The sequence below is a fragment of the Myxocyprinus asiaticus genome, chromosome 12, assembly GCF_019703515.2.
Source record: "Myxocyprinus asiaticus isolate MX2 ecotype Aquarium Trade chromosome 12, UBuf_Myxa_2, whole genome shotgun sequence".
Lineage (NCBI taxonomy): Eukaryota > Metazoa > Chordata > Actinopteri > Cypriniformes > Catostomidae > Myxocyprinus > Myxocyprinus asiaticus.
In genome coordinates, this window is record NC_059355.1 from 35,471,155 (window position 1) to 35,487,602 (window position 16,448).

The following is a 16,448-nucleotide window of genomic DNA, read 5'->3' on the forward strand; positions in this document are numbered from 1 at the left end:
CATGTATTTCATAAACTTTTAATAAAATACATGGGTGTCTAAATATGGATTTATTATGTAATTATTATGTAAGTTTTTTTTCTTTCAGATGAATCAATTTTACTGGGATAATGATTTGTCTGTCATTATTTATGTATGTAATTAATCAACTTAATTGTGAAAAAATACATATAATAACATGGAATGTTTGGTTTAGTGTTTTACATTAGATGACAAACAAACTTGACAAAAAGACAAACTTGATTAAGAATGTTATCAAATGTATTTTATACATTTTATAAAAATCAAATGACAGCTGGGACAAGTAACCTTCTTCTTACCCTAGATTGTGGGTCATCTTATAGAAGATGCTAAACTTAGGCCTAAATCTAATTGTGTTACAGGTGAAAAGTAAATGCACATAGTTCTTAATGGGGGAAACAAACATCTTCTACACAACTACCTTTTACTCAAATTGTTATTCTGATGATATCATTTGTAATGAAAACATTTGCATTAAATTATAAAAGAGTTTAAAATTCTTTTTGCATTTTCACTAGTCAATCCACTAGTAATTTTTCCAAAAGAAAACACACACACACACACACACACACACACACACACACACACACAAATGTTGGTGCGGATATCCTTATGAGGACTCTCCACAGACATAAGTATTTTTATACTGTACGAACTATAGATTCTATCCCCTAACCCTAACCCTACCCCTAAACCTAACTGTAAGGGGGGGTTAGAGGCGAGAACCAGCTTGACAACTTAAATAATAATTTAATGAACAACTTAACCAAAAACACACAACCATAAACACACACAGGGCAGCTGCATGTAATTCTCTCTCTCGAACTGTCGTCCCCGGCCGCCTTTATCCCTCGCGTGCCCCATCAGGCTGATTGGGGCCCCGCCCTCCTCGGCTCTACACTAACCCTCACAAAAAACTTTTTTAAATTTTCAATAAAACATTGTTTAGTATGTTTTATAAGCGATTTGAATTATGGGGACACTAGAAATGTCCTCATAAACCACATTTATAGCATAATACCCTTGTAATTACCAGTTTGTATCCTAAAAAAAAGTCCTCGTAAACCACTTAAACCTGCCCACACACACACACACACACACACGCACACACACAAAATAAAAATAAATGCTGAATCGACACACCTAAATTTACAAATAACAGTGAAACAGTGAACCCTGCAACAGCTGGCTGATCAAATCACAGACACGGAACTACAATACCCAGACTCAGTTATTATTATTTTGGGGATTTTAACAAAGAAAATCTCACACGTGAACTGCCCAAATATAAACAGCACATTACATGCCCCACCAGAGACAGGAACATACTGGATCATTGCTACTCAACAATAAAGGATGCATATCGCTCTGTCCCTAGAGCAGCTTTGAGACTCTCTGATCACTGTCTGGTTCATCTTCTTCCAACCTACAGGCAGAAATTAAAATCAACCAAACCAGTAGTAAGGACTGCCTGCTTCGATTGCACGAATTGGAGTGTTTTTGAGGCTGCAGCCACAGACCTGGACGAGCTCACAGATACTGTAACATCATATATCAGTTTCTGTGAGGATATGTGCATTCCTACTAGGACTTATTTAAAGTTCAACAACGACAAACCGTGGTTTACAGCAGAGCTCAAGTAGCTTCGTCAGGCCAAAGAGGATGCTTACAGGGGTGGGGATTAAGCCTTGTACAATCAGGCCAGGAACCCCCCCCCCCCACTCAACCTGTACTTAAGATCTGTGAAGATGATGTGAGCCGCGTCTTTCGGAAACAAAAGACGAGGAAATCTTCAGGCCCAGATGGCGTCTCACCAGCGTGTCTTCGATCCTGTGCTAACAAGCTGGCCCCCATCTTCACACAGACCTTCAATAGATCACTGGAGCAGTGTGAAGTCCCATGCTGCTTCAAACACTCCATCATTATTCCTGTTCCAAAGAAACCAAAAATCATAGGGTTTAATGACTACAGACCTGTTGCCCTGACGTCTGTGGTCATGAAATCATTTGAGAGACTGGTGTTGGCCCACCTGAAGAACATCACTGGACCCTTTCTAGATCCCCTTCAATTTGCTTATCGAGCAAACAGGTCTGTGGATGATGCAGTCAACATGGGATTGCATCATATCCTGCAACATCTGGACAGACCAGGGACATATGCAAGGATCCTTTTTGTGGACTTCAGTTCAGGACTTTCAACACCATCATCCCAGCTATACTCCAGAATAAATTATACCAACTCTCTGTTCCCATGTCTATCTGTCAGTGGATTACCAGCTTTCTGGCGGACAGGCAGCAGCTTGTGAGACAGGGGAAACTCACTTCCAGCACCTGTACAATCAGCACTGGTGCCCCCCAGGGATGTGTGCTCTCCCCACTACTCTTCTCCCTCTACACGAATGACTGCATCACCAAGGACCCCTCTGTCAAGCTCCTGAAGTTTGCAGACGACCCCACTGTCATCGGCCTCACCCGAGATAACGAGGAGGGAGGTTGAACAGCTGGCTGTCTGGTGCAGTCAAAACAACCTTGAGTTGAACACACTCAAAACGGTGGAGATGATTATGGACTTTAGGAGGAACACCCCAACACTGACCCCCCTCACCATTCTAAACAGCACTGTGGCAGCAGTGGAGTCATTCAGGTTCCTGGGCACTACCATCTCACAGGACCTGAAGTGGGAGACCCACACTGACTCCATTGTGAAAAAGGCCCAGCAGAGGTTGTACTTCCTTTGCCAGCTGAGGAAGTTCAACCTGCCACAGGCGCTGCTGATACAGTTCTACTCAGCGGTCATTGAGTATGTCCTCTGCACTTCAATAACTGTCTGGTTTGGTTCAGCTACGAAATTAGACATCAGAAGACTACAAAGGACAATGTGGACTGCTGAGAGGATTATTGGTTTCCCCCTGCAACAGATTTGTATTTGCACTGTACATAACAGATAACAGATTTGTATTAGATTGCACTACGTATGTGTATGTGTGTATGTATGTATGTGTGTGTCTGTGTGTGTCTGTACATATGTGTGTAATTAGTTTTTATTTTTTATTTTGTATTATTATCTATGTCTTGCTGCTGTTTTTGTATTGTTTTGTATTGTTGTACACTGGAAGCTCCTGTCACCAAGACAAATTCCTTGTATGTGTAAGCATACATGGCAATAAAGCTGATTCTGATTCTAATTCTGATTCTGAAACCTTTTACAATGTGTTGGTCGAGTGGTCTTGTGATCTCGAGTGATATTTTTATCTATGTTGATGTTGCTTTGCATGAGTGATTCTGGATTGAAAACCCCTTCATGTATGCAGCTTTTTAATTAACTAAGCAAAATCCCTACTGAATATCAGTGGATCTAAGAAAAGGGTGAGCAGTTGATTCCATATTACACTATTTCTATGAAACAGAGATCGGACCACAGCGCGAAACAGAAATGAAAAGCGCAGTCTCGTGCCGCTCTCGAATATGCAGCCTCTACCACCGTCCGCAACTGATTAGAGTGAAGCATAATGAGCTTGAAATATTTTTGAACAAGCACACTTGCTAAATAGAGACAGAATGTGTTAAATGGATCAACAAAAACCACATTGGAGAATACAATAAATGGAATGGATTTACAAACATGCATTTTTAGTTTTTTGGGGGGAATTGAAGGTTCCCGAATGACCGTGAAACTGCATCATCGGCTGCTATTTACTCACATAATGCAGGGTAGAGATGCTGTTTTCTCGGGGAGGGAGAAACGAGTTTGGAACTGCAGAGAAAATATACAGTGGTAGCCATGAAAGCTCAGGGCTGACGCTCCGTACGACTGAGTAATGATGTCAGACGCAACATACTTGCTCAGTAAGTTTTCCCAAGAATCCCTTCGATGTCGAATAAAAAATGCAGAGAACCGTTCGATGTATTGCTTAAAATTAGTAATTTCTAATTTGTGTTAGAGTAAGATGTTATGTTAATAATAAACTATAATTTAGAAGTTTTTAGATTTAAAAAAAAATTGATGAGATGCATGAGATGAGTGTAGTCCAGCTATAAATACAAAGCAGTTCCATCTGAATACCTGTGGTGTTTGCATGTGTTGTATGCTGACGCTGACGAAAGTATAGACAGTGTAGACATTTAAACTGTGTAGACAGTTTAACATTTTAAGGTAGACCATGGGCCCCATGGGCCCAAGTGCGGCTGCCACGCCCGCACTGCCGGTAGCTATGCCATTGGTTGAAGTGCTCCTTGTTCTACTTCTATTCTATTTGTCTTCTTCTCGAACACTCAAATGGACATGCCAATCTCCCTTATTCTATTTGCAAAAGGAATGTTTTGAAATATAAAACTGATTTCCTATTGACACACTAAAGAAGATGATATTAAATAATCGCCTTAAGACAAATGTTTTTGTGAATCTAATGTTCCCAAGACTTTTGCACAGTACTGTATATGTGAAGAAATATGAGGTTGCTGTGTTAGACATCCCCTCTCCTCTTACCTGTGGTGTGGTGTGGTATGTTCCTGATACTCTGGCAGGACAGAGGTGAGGTTAAGCATGAGGGCAGAGTTCTGTTATAAGTGTAATAGCCTGGAGAGGAATGAGCATGCATAAGGTTCCGGTGAGACATTCTGTTTGGCTGATGGTAACGTTCTCCGAGGCTCTGTGCTTCCAGTGGATTACTGCAATTGTTATGAAATGGTGATTCAAACAGACTGTGTCCGCCCTCTTTTGCGTTCTCTTCCTCAACGCTCTTCTTTTCATGCAACTCTTCAGGAGACATGGAACACACTCTGCGAACAAGCACCTTCAAAAGAGACAAGAAGTGTGATAACAACATACTGTATATACTAAAATAACATAAAATATTATAATATTTTATTTTGTGTGCGTGTGTGTTCATGCTTTAGCAATATTGTATGCAAAGCAATCAAGCTGATAAAGTACAACCCCAATCCGAAAAAGTTGGGACTGTATGGAAAATGCTAATAAAAACAAAAAGGAGTGATTTGTAAAACAACAACACATTATTTGATGTTTTACCTTGTGAATTTAATTGTTGTTTTGTTTAAATATACACTAATTTCAAATAACATGATTGCAACATGCTCCACAAAAGTTGGAACAATTGAGCGTTTTCCAATATGTAACATCACCATTTCTTCTAAAAACACTTCTTAAGCATTTGGGCATTGAAGACACAAGTTTATTAAGTTTAGAAAGTGGAATTGTCCCCCATTCATCCATTATTCAGGTCTTCAGCTGCACAATTGTAAGAGGCCTTCGTTGACGTGCTGTGCACTTTATAATGCGCCACACATTCTCAGTTGGAGATAGCTAAGGACTGCGGGCAGCCAAATCTAGCACCTGGAGTCTCTGCTTACACAACCATGCACTTATAATCCAGGCAGTATGTGGTTTGCCGTTGTCCTGCTGGACAATGCAGGGACATCCAAGGAAAAGATGACATCTGGATGGCAGTATATGTTGCTCCAAAATTTGTATATATCTTTCTGCATTAATGGTGCCCTCGCAGATGTGCATGTTACCCAGGTCATGGGCACTGGCACACCCCCATACCATGACAGATGCTGGCTTTTAAACCTGATGCTGATAACAGCTTGGATGGTCTTTTCCTCTTGGCCTGGAGAACACATCGGCTGTTTTTTTCCCTCAAAAATCTTTTTCTACTGTTCTATTTTCCAAGCCTCTGTCATCGTATCCATGTATGCAATAAATGAAAATAGCACTGGGCACACAGACCAGCTATACTGCATGCATGCCAATAGTCCAATGGAACCTGTCAAAATTATTAAAAACATTGCATATGCTTTGAAGAAAAGACATGGAGAGATAAGTATGTGAATTTAACCTCCCTCAGACTAAAATCTGATGTGGTGGCATTAGTAAGAAAGCTGATTAGTTGTATGGGCGATCCGGGTTTGAGTCCACCTTTTGCCTATTTTAGTATTTTCCCCTTATCGATTCATGTAAGCGAAGACATACAGTACACGGCATCAGATCGGTCACTTATTTTAAATAAAATTGAACACAAAAGGTCTAAATAAAGTATCTAAGGGGATCGTGATATCACTAAAAATAAACGATGCATTTTCACTGTGATCATTAAAGGTTAGGCAGTGCAGAGAAGGGGTATGAAACGTGTGGTTGGTGGCTTTTTCTAGTGACTCGTCATCACACGGGCCAGCGAAACGAGGGGCGTGGTAACACGTTTCCTGGACGAATTACAATTTTTAAAACAGTAAGATCAGAGGGATCGGAAATCATGCACATTCAAAAAGTGTTTTTCCAGCAGGACAACGCCAAACCTCATACTGCCCGGATTGCTTGGTTGTGTAAGCAGAGAGTGTGGGTGCTAGACTGGCCTGCCTGCAGACCTGACCTATCTCCAATTGAGAATGTGTGGCGCATTATGAAACACAAAATACGACGACAAAGGCCCCATACAATTGCGCAGCTGAAGACATGCATAATAGATGACTGGGGTAAATTCTGCTTGATAAACTTAACAAACTTGTGTCTTCAGTGCCCAAATGCTTAAGTGTTATTAGAAGAAATGTGATATTACACAGTGGTAAACACTTTTTTGGAGCGTGTTGCAATCATCTGATTTGAAATGAGTGTATATTTTAAAAAAAAATTATAATAATTTTATTGTTGTGCTGTCAATATATAACAGGGTGAATAGAAATAACAAATCACTCCCTTTTGTTTGTATTAGCATTATCCATCCTGTCCCAACTTTTTCAGAATAGGGGTTGTACTTTAAAGTGATAGAGAAAAAGCTCTGTGTGCTTGTGTGCATGTGACTCCATTAAGAGTTAAAACAATCTGATGGATAAATGTTAAAAAGAAATTCACATACCCTGTAAAAAGTGGTAACCTGCAATTGTTACCTTTATGTGCTATTTCTACCAGACCTAAACCTTAAAAAATATTTTTTTTCTGTTTTAACCTATAGTAGTCAGATTCAGACATGTTAATATTTTTTTACTTTGAATCAAAACAGTAAATTTAGATGTACCACATGAAGCACATTTTTATATTAAATCTGAAGTATGTAATAGCATCAACAAACTGAATTGCAAAAAAATAAACATTATTTTCAAACATTGTTTTCAGATATTTGAATACACCTTTGCCTTCCATTGGTTGAATTAACAGATTGTCCCACCCCAATCTCACTGTCGGGCCACTCAAACAAACAGAAATATTGAAAGTGCCATAGAGCCACAGTGTTTACACTTTTTGGGAAAATCAACCTTTGAATGGTTTACTTATAGCTGACTGCATAGTAAGAAAGTATTTTTAACACTGAAAAAATTATGCACATCAGCTTAAAAACAAAAATTTCAGTGTATACTGTACATCTTCAGTATACCATATGCAGTGACACAGATCATTTGCTTTGGATAAAAGTACCTGAGAAATAAATAAAAGTAGTTCATGAGAAAAATGTTGATCACACACAGCAAAAGTTGCCTAAGCAGGTGCCTAACTAAATAAACCTATGAGCATTCCACTCAAAATATCACGTTTATGGTGAGATTAAAATTGTAAACTTTTAAAACTAATTTGACAACATGCAGTGATACACTATTGTAGTAAGTGATGCATGCAGTCATGAATTTAAAGACCCTCCCATAAATCCAGTACTCAATACTGTAAACGGTTTTGTGTCTCAGCGTATCACTTGTGATCAGATCATCCAAGCTGGATGTTAATGCCAGGTGTAAACAGGGCCAGTATATATCTCACCTTTTTTGGAAGAGTGTGTTGCTGGATTCTCTCCTGTGGCCAGGAGTTGGACTGCTGGTATGCGGGGAGTGTAAATGTAAGACTCTGTCTGTGAATTTTTGTGTTGTGCTGGATGAAAGATGGTGCTGACTGGGTTTTGGCCAAAACCCTATGGGACAACACTGCACATGGCTCAGGAACTGTGAGAGAGGAAATACATGTCACATACAGCTTTTCTCTGGTGACATTCATTAAAAGATCGATTTGTAGGTGTGTGTTACCTGTAAGAACATATGGATGCACTGTAAGAACATGGGGATGAAGTGGCTGTAAATGAGGAAAGGCAACCCAACCTTGTGGCATGACAGGCAAAAGGATGGGGTTCTGGGCGCCAATGTGCAGATGAGATTCCGCCTGTTTTATATTGTTGCTCACCAACTAAATGTTTAGAGTTCAACACAACATTATAGTCACTTCACAGCTGCCCTCACAGATTGCCAATCTACCCACCAACAATACACTTCCAACAGGGATGGATAGCATCAGTGATGTCACACGCTTAAATACTGCCTCACAGGCTAAATATGTGATGCTAATAACTCACCAGGAGCACGATGTAGCCATAATAAATGAGAAAAGTTATGAATTTCTTTCTTCCGTGGAACACAAATGAAGATGTTAGGCATGCCTCAGTCACTATTTACTTTCATTGTATGAACAAAAGAAAAAGATGCAATAAAATTGAAAGGTGACTGAGGCTGTCAGTCCCTAAACTTCTGCCTAACATCTCCTTTTCATTTTCTGTAAACTTTCCCGTGAACTAAAATATAAACTAAAAAACATACTGTATAAAATGGGTGTCAAGGGCAAATAAATGTGTGTGAAATTCCAAGACTGTAGATTAAAGAGCTCAGCAAATCTGAGAACTGGGCTTTCACATTTCATGAATGAACATGCCTGATGCTAAGCAACCACAACGCTAATCCATCCCATAGTTGAGAATAATACATTTAGGCACCTAAATAAACTGCATGCAAAGTTTGGTGATGTTCACCTCAAAGTCACAAAGTTATTGCTATTAGAATGAAGAAGAAAAGGAATCCAAACAAAAAACTTTGCTGCTTGAACCCCTGAAATCAGTCATACTTATGGGACAGTCCGGTATGTTTGCATACAAAAGGGTGAAAGAGAGAAAACAGCACAAGAGAAAACCAATAACAAACCTCCTTTGAAATTGGTGCACCATAGGTCTGTTGATCTAGAAGGATTTTCAATAGTTTGTCTGGTGTTGAACTCCCCATGGATACTGAAACAGTGCTGGGAGAGGCACCTACAAAATATTTATACACACCAGCTAAATACAGCACTGCATGAACGATCATGGTGCATAATGAGAATTGTATTCACCAAAAAATAATTTTACTATACTTATTATAGACTTACAATAACTTCTGGAGGAATTATTATGTTTTGTAGAAAATTATTTGGTTTAAATAAAAACGTAAAGCATTATCTGTGTCAAAGTTTAAAGTGGGTCAGAAAATCTAGCTCTAAATGTGTGGATGAACATGTTTTTAATCTGAGCTGAAGCAGAAGTGTGAAACTAATGAACAATTAATACAAATTTTACACACCCATAGCATCAGATGCTCGGACAGAAGGGGGTGCACTTGTTTTACGCAGCAGTGGGTTCTGTCTGCCCAATACACTTCTCTTTGGCCGCACCTTCAGAATTGGCTCTGAGACTGCTCACACACACACACACACACACACACACATTTAAGCTTAAGGTCTTAAGGCATGAAAACAAAATCAGTCGGCAGGACTGACCTATTGGATTATTTTTTTACATTTATTTCAAAGACTTTGTGTATTTATGTTCACGTGTTAATGTGAATGTATACATGTATGTATGTCACCTGTTCTTCGTAATGGATTGTCCTCCCCAAAATAGTGGGATACACACTGGAAATGGTGTGGATCCTGACTTGGCTTCCTATGCATAGAAAAATAATAATACCTCACCTTTTCACAAAATCCTGGTAATTCGAATGCAACCTTAGAGTGACGAGGTTTCAAGAAAAGATATATTCCAGTTTCATTTGTTTTAAAATTATTAAATTATAGAGTGACTTCCACATACAGAGTAAGGAGACAACAATTGTCATATAGCAGTTGTTATCGTGTCCAACCTGAGGTAACTGCCAGGAGTAGTTGCAGCTTGGTCCAGCCTACTCAAAATATGCTGCTGTAGCTTTTGTTTCACCCAGGGACTGGCAACGGCACCTGCCAATCACAACAATCAACAAATCAGACCTGTCCAGGCGAAGTATGTTGTCAAAAAATTTACTGCAGTGGTTCTCAATCTCAGCTGGTGGTTTGTGACTCTGTTCTGATACAAAAAGAAAATAATACTATTTAACAAACCATATAATTGTGTATTGATAGAATAGCAAAATAAATAGGTACACTGGTGGCCAAAAGTTTGGAATTATGTAGAGATTTTGCTCTTATGGAAAGAAATTGGTACTTTTATTCACCAAAATGGCATTCAACTGATCACAATGTATAGTCAGGACATTAATAACGTGAAAAATTACTATTGCAATTTGAAAAAAATTTTCAGAACTTCTTAAACTACTTCAAAGAGTTCTCATCAAAAAATCCTCCACATGCAGCAATGACAGCTTTGCAGATCCTTGGCGTTCTAGCTGTCAGTTTGTCCAGATACTCAGGTGACATTTCACCCCACGCTTCCTGTAGCACTTGCCATAGATGTGGCTGTCTTGTCGGGCACTTCTCATGCACCTTACAGTCTAGCTGATCCCACAAAAGCTCAATGGGGTTAAGATCCATAACACTCTTTTCCAATTATCTGTTGTCCAATGTTGTCTGTGTTTCTTTGCCCACTCTAACCTTTTCTTTTTGTTTTTCCGTTTCAAAAGTGGCTTTTTCTTTGCAATTCTTCCCATAAGGCCTGCACCCCTGAGTCTTCTCTTTATTGTTGTACATGAAACTGGTGTTGAGCAGGTAGAATTCAATGAAGCTGTCAGCTGAGGACATGTGAGGCATCTATTTCTCAAACTAGTGACTCTGATGTACTTATCCTCTTGTTTAGTTGTCCATCTGGCCTTCCACATCTAATTCTGTCCTTGTTAGAGCCAGTTGTCCTTTGTCTTTGAAGACTGTAGTGTACACCTTTGTATGAAATCTTCAGTTTTTTGACAATTTCATGCATTGTATAGTCTTCATTCCTCAAAACAATGATTGACAGACAAGTTTCTAGAGAAAGCTGATTCTTTTTTTGCCATTTTTGACCTAATATTGACCTTAAGACATGCCAGTCTATTGCATACTGTGGCAACTCAAAAACAAACACAAAGACAATGTTAAGCTTCATTTAACAAACCGAATAGCTTTCAACTGTGTTTGATATAATGGCAAGTGATTTACTAGAACCAAATTAGCAATTTAGCATGATTACTCAAGGATAAGGTGTTGGAGTGATGGCTGTTGGAAATGGGGCCTGTCTAGATTTGATCAAAAATGACTTTTTTCAAATAGTGATGGTGCTGTTTTTTACATCAGTAATATCCTGACTATACTTTGTGATCAGTTGAATGCCACTTTGGTGAATTAAAATACCAATTTCCTTCCAAAACAGCAAAATCTGTACATTATTCCAAACTTTTATCCGCCAGTGTATGTCGACTTTAAAAAGGGAGGAGAAAACACTTTTGTTTGTGTAGTTGATGTCAAAGGCTGTGCATCTCATGCAGCATTTTTGTGCGAATCCATCCAATCCACAAATTAGGCAGATGCCAACATGGACATGTTGCGTGACATGCCCTCATCCTCAAAACACATGAACAAAATTAAAGGTTATTAAAAATTTGACCCAGAATCACTGACTGCTGAGAGCACGAAACCACTGAAATTCAAGAGACATATAGGAACTAATAATAAACCAATTAAAACATTTTAATTGTAACTGAATTTTTCTTATTTTTGTTTACTTTTGCACAGATAAAAAACTTTGTATTGTGTTGGGTCGCTTGATGTCCGATATAAAAACAGTGTCCTGAAGCAATACTAGTTGAGAACCAATGAGATATTGCTGTATATAAGCTATACTGTATCTAACATACAGCTTTTACAAAATGTATGTTTAGCTTAAGGTTTAGGTAACTGGGCCAGTTATATGGAAAGCTTATGCAAAAACAATTAATTTAACAAAAGAAAGAGAGCTGAGAGTAATAACAGTATTCAATAAACAGTACTATGCAACGGTCTTAGGCACATTAAATGTTTCACAAAAACTTTTGTCTTAAGATGGTTATTTTATATCTTCTGCTTTAGTCTGTCATTTGGAAATATTAATTTAAGAATTCCAAACATTCCCTTTGTAAATAGAATAGAGGCAGAACAAGGAGCCCTACAACAGATGGTGTGGCCCCCACAGAGCCCTTATCTCAACATCGAGTCAGTCTAGGATTGCATAAAGAGACAAAAGAGATTGAGACAGCCTAAATAGATAGAACTGTGGCAAGTACTCCAAGATGCTTGGAACAACCTATCTGCCAACAAGCTTGAAAAACTGTGTGCAAGTGTACCTAGGTGAATTAGTGCTGTTTTAAAGCCATAAGGTGGTCACACCAAATATTGGTTTAGTTTTTTTTTTTTTTTTTTATGTTTACTGCACCTTGTAAGAAGTTAACTGTTAAATTTAAAAAAATATTCATGGCATTATTTTTGAAAACATCCCCACTATACAACATTTTTCACAACTGGCCTAAACTTTTGCACAGTACTGTAGATTTATATAACCAAAACTATTATTGTTAAAAACTAGAAGAGAGTACTTTGTTCACTCTTCTTTTTAATCAAAAGCTGGTTCGGTGACTGTTTTCTCTGTTGTTCGGTCTCCCTCCCTCTCTCCTGCCTCCTGTGCTGCAGTTGAGACATCTGAATGAAGAGATAATAAGACAGACTGTCAGTACTGATACAGGGATGCAGCAATGCAGTGTGAGGTCAAAATGTTTCAGTTGTTCAATAAAACAATAGAGCACAACAGTGTGCGGATAGTTACTATTTTTTAGATTGTTGCAGATTGCACCCAACCTGATTTGGATATACGCACACTTCTTCCATTCATTCTCCAAACTATATAGACATCAACCATGCCAAAATATTTTACACAATCATAAATGAACAAGTATCTTTGAAGTGACACTAATTATGATATGATACAACGTTAAAAAGAAAATTTTAAGGCAGAGGCTATTTGCAAATAGCGATAGATGCCATTTACACAAGTGTAAATGACAACCAAAAGCATCCTTTTTGCACTAAGTGTAAATAGTGTTAGCTGCTATTTACACCCTGGTGCAAATAGTGACAAATAATATTTTTACCCCTAATTAAATACATACAGTGTAGGGGCATCACTTCACTGCAGCATCTTTATTGTGTTTGTTTAGAGTCCAACAGACACCCTCCCACACCTACCCCTAAACCTAACTTTAACCTTACCTTACAAAAATTAACCATGATTTTACTACAGTAACCATAGTATCACCATGGTATTTTGAGGTAAAATCATAGTAACCACAAAATTATATTTTATATTCTATATTATATAAACTATATTTACACCATATTACTGTAGTAAAACCATGGTTAATTGCATTAAAACTAAGGCTTCTGCCAAAAACAATAGTTATTACAATATTACTATAGAAAACCATGGTTCATTTTACCCATATCAAACCTTTCTCTCAACTCCCTGACTTTTACCGTGACCAAATCACTGCGAGGAAATAAACCTTTATATTAATTTTTATAAGTTGTACTAAAGGAAATATTAAGAGTGGAGGCAGAAAACAGGATGGGAAAAACACTTGCAAGTACAGTATTTAATTTCAGTGTTTCCACCAGACTATTTGAGTGCAGATAGCTGCGCTGTGTGCAGGTGCTATTTACACCTAGTGCAAATGGTCACTCCGAAATTTTCAAAGTCCTCTTTGGAGTTAACAGAACTTCCAACAAAAAATGCTTGAAATGGCAACTGCATGAGCATACTCTAATGAGAATGCAGGGCAGACAATAGCCTATTCTGTTCACTTCTGAAACCAAATAGGACCATGTTTTCACAATAGTCCGTCTATAGTGTGAGAAGACATTTCACTTTCTGTAATGTCTGCGCCTATGCAGTTTTTTTATGAGCATACACATACCGAAACATCATCACCATTTCGCTTCATGCTACCACAGAAACCATGTTGCATGGATCGCTATGGTAACCCTCCAGCTGATGAGGAAGTGGTCTATTAAACTGTGCATTGAAGAAAAAAAACATCCACATCCGGAAGCTAAAATTAGAATTTGTTTGTCTTATTTAGGGGTGATTTATGTAAGTATGGTATGCTTTTCTCATCCTACGATTTGCCTGACCTATATTTGACTTATGGGAAAAAGTTTAAATCAAGATGATAAAGACATCCCAAAGTAGAACAAATTCAAATAATTAAAAACAGCAGATAAGTAAAAGCAGAAAGGAAGCAAAGCAAAAAAACAAAACAAAAAAGTTAATAACTAGTTAAGAATGTGGGCCATTACAAAAATCACACACTTTTCAGGGTTTCAAGCATATATAAATTCACACAATTCACACAAAAGCAAGCTAGGTAATTGAATATGGGATGAAATTAGACTCAAAATGATTAACAAATGCGTGCATACTTATCCGTCAATTTGCTAAATGTTGCAAATGTATCTTACAATCCACAGACAAATGCCTTTCAACTTGTGTCTGTGAAATTCAAAATTAAATGAAGCTGCTGAGATTTGTACAAATAGAGACATATTAGTGAACACAAATGTTCCCTTTTGTATAAATGTATCACAACTTGTATACGCAACCAGAGGAAGATGTTTCAAATCAAACACAAAATGGTCTTGTGAAGTATTGAATGTGCATTTGTGGATCAAGTGACACCCCCGTGCATTCATTGATGTCTATTTGTGTTGATTCTGTTTGATTCATTTGAATTTTGAGACTTTTGTTTCACTGTTTTTACCATGGCCGACTCACACACAAACAACTACCAATGGATAAGTCCTAAATTTATTCATAAATGTGTGCAAATCTACCCATTAATTTGAAAAAACTTAACAAATGTGTATTTCAACCCTCAAAAAAAATGCATTTCAACTTGTATCTGTGAAATTCATCATTAAATAAATGTGTTGGAATTTTTACAAATAGAGACAGATTTGTGAATACAAGCGTTCCTTTTTGTACAAATACATCACAATTTGTGTGTGCAACCAAAAGGAGATGTTCCAAATCAAACACAAATTGTTCTTGTGAAGCATTGAATGTGCATTTGTGGAACAAGAGATAAACACACATTCATTGACATCTATTTGTGTCGATATGGCCGTTGCAAGGTATTCTGGGTCCCCTGACTGCATATTACTCCCTTTCCTATTACAAAATACAGTTTAGAATTTGTTGTGGGACCCTAGAATCATTACCACCTTTCACCCCACTAGCTACGGACCTGTGTGTCGATTCCCATTGATTCATTTGAATTTTGAGACTTCCTTTCCGCTGGTTTTGCCTTGCAAATGAGGTCAATGAGCAAGTGCTCCGCACTTCAAGCAAACAGAGGCTGACATCAGCAGAAAGGATAAAAGGTTTGTTTCAATTTCTCTCATATATAACCAGGATAATAGCACATTTTAAAAGGTGAAAAAAGCCCATTTTAGAGTGCAAGTCCTGGTGACAATGTGTTTGTGTTATATGTCAGTACCTTCTAGTTAACAGGATTCCAACACCTGACTGACTGTTTCATTGTTTCTGGCACCAGTCAGCATTAAAGTCTGCTATTTTAATCTTAAAGTTTATAGACTGCCAGTGGGTTACACCAACAAGGAATCTGATAATTCTGTTGCACTAAACTTTAAACCTTGTTTAAAAATAATCACGGTTACATTAGCGAGTATGATGGCTCATCTTGTTGGCAGCGTGATTACCCTTTTCCCCATTGTTTACATGTGGCGACATGGGACAGATCTCTCGAACAGAAGGAAAGCGTTAAATAGCACTTACAAATGTTATAGCTTCCCTCCTCTCTCATACTCGCTTCAGTCGGCAGCCTGCGCTCTTTATTTCTGACCACAACAGTAGCGCTGATACGAGGGGAGACGGTCAATCCGAGACCCGTGCGGTCCTTTTTTCTTAAATTATGATGCCATATTCAAGGCTTGTGACATTGTACATGCTGCTGAGACATTTTCTTAACCTGCTTGATCAGCCGTGTGTACTAACAATCTACAGATAGGTTCAGAATTCATCAGGACAGATTTGTTAAACCGTTTTTAAAATTAAGTGGTGCAACATGACTCAAATTTAAATAAAATATGGATCAACAAACCCTGGATTTGCGCCAAACTCTGCTTAATTTAATCCTTATTGGTGCAACCCACCATGAAACTTTTGTCTACATAATTGTCAAAGCATGAGTACACTTTTTAATGTTGTAGTATCCAAACACATGGCACTGTTGCATCCTTTCTTAGGTTTAACTTTGAGAAGATGTAACTTTTTGGTCTCATGTAACTTTTTGGTCTCATGTATCACAATTAGATTGTACAACTCATACTGCATTGTTTTTAAA

At 38.0% G+C, this 16,448-nt stretch overlaps 1 protein-coding gene across 5 annotated transcripts in view; it reads right to left on the minus strand.

Annotated features, from left to right (window-relative positions):
- LOC127448837 (histone deacetylase 7-like) overlaps positions 1-16,448 on the minus strand; it is a 35,384-nt gene that overhangs the window by 11,715 nt on the left and 7,221 nt on the right. For 3 of the 5 annotated variants that reach the window (XM_051711672.1, XM_051711667.1, XM_051711671.1), the window contains exons 1-9: positions 15,330-15,476; positions 12,627-12,729; positions 9,957-10,050; positions 9,684-9,760; positions 9,399-9,509; positions 8,988-9,094; positions 8,046-8,202; positions 7,786-7,964; positions 4,507-4,813 (exon numbers count right to left, since the gene is read on the minus strand). In XM_051711672.1, the coding sequence (XP_051567632.1) occupies positions 4,507-4,813; positions 7,786-7,964; positions 8,046-8,202; positions 8,988-9,094; positions 9,399-9,509; positions 9,684-9,760; positions 9,957-10,050; positions 12,627-12,729; positions 15,330-15,347 (1,153 nt within the window). In that variant the 5' untranslated portion in view covers positions 15,348-15,476. Of the gene's footprint in view, positions 1-4,506; positions 4,814-7,785; positions 7,965-8,045; positions 8,203-8,987; positions 9,095-9,398; positions 9,510-9,683; positions 9,761-9,956; positions 10,051-12,626; positions 12,730-15,329; positions 15,477-16,448 lie in introns of those variants that run through there. The other 2 variants (XM_051711670.1, XM_051711668.1) reach the window with 1 other exon arrangement.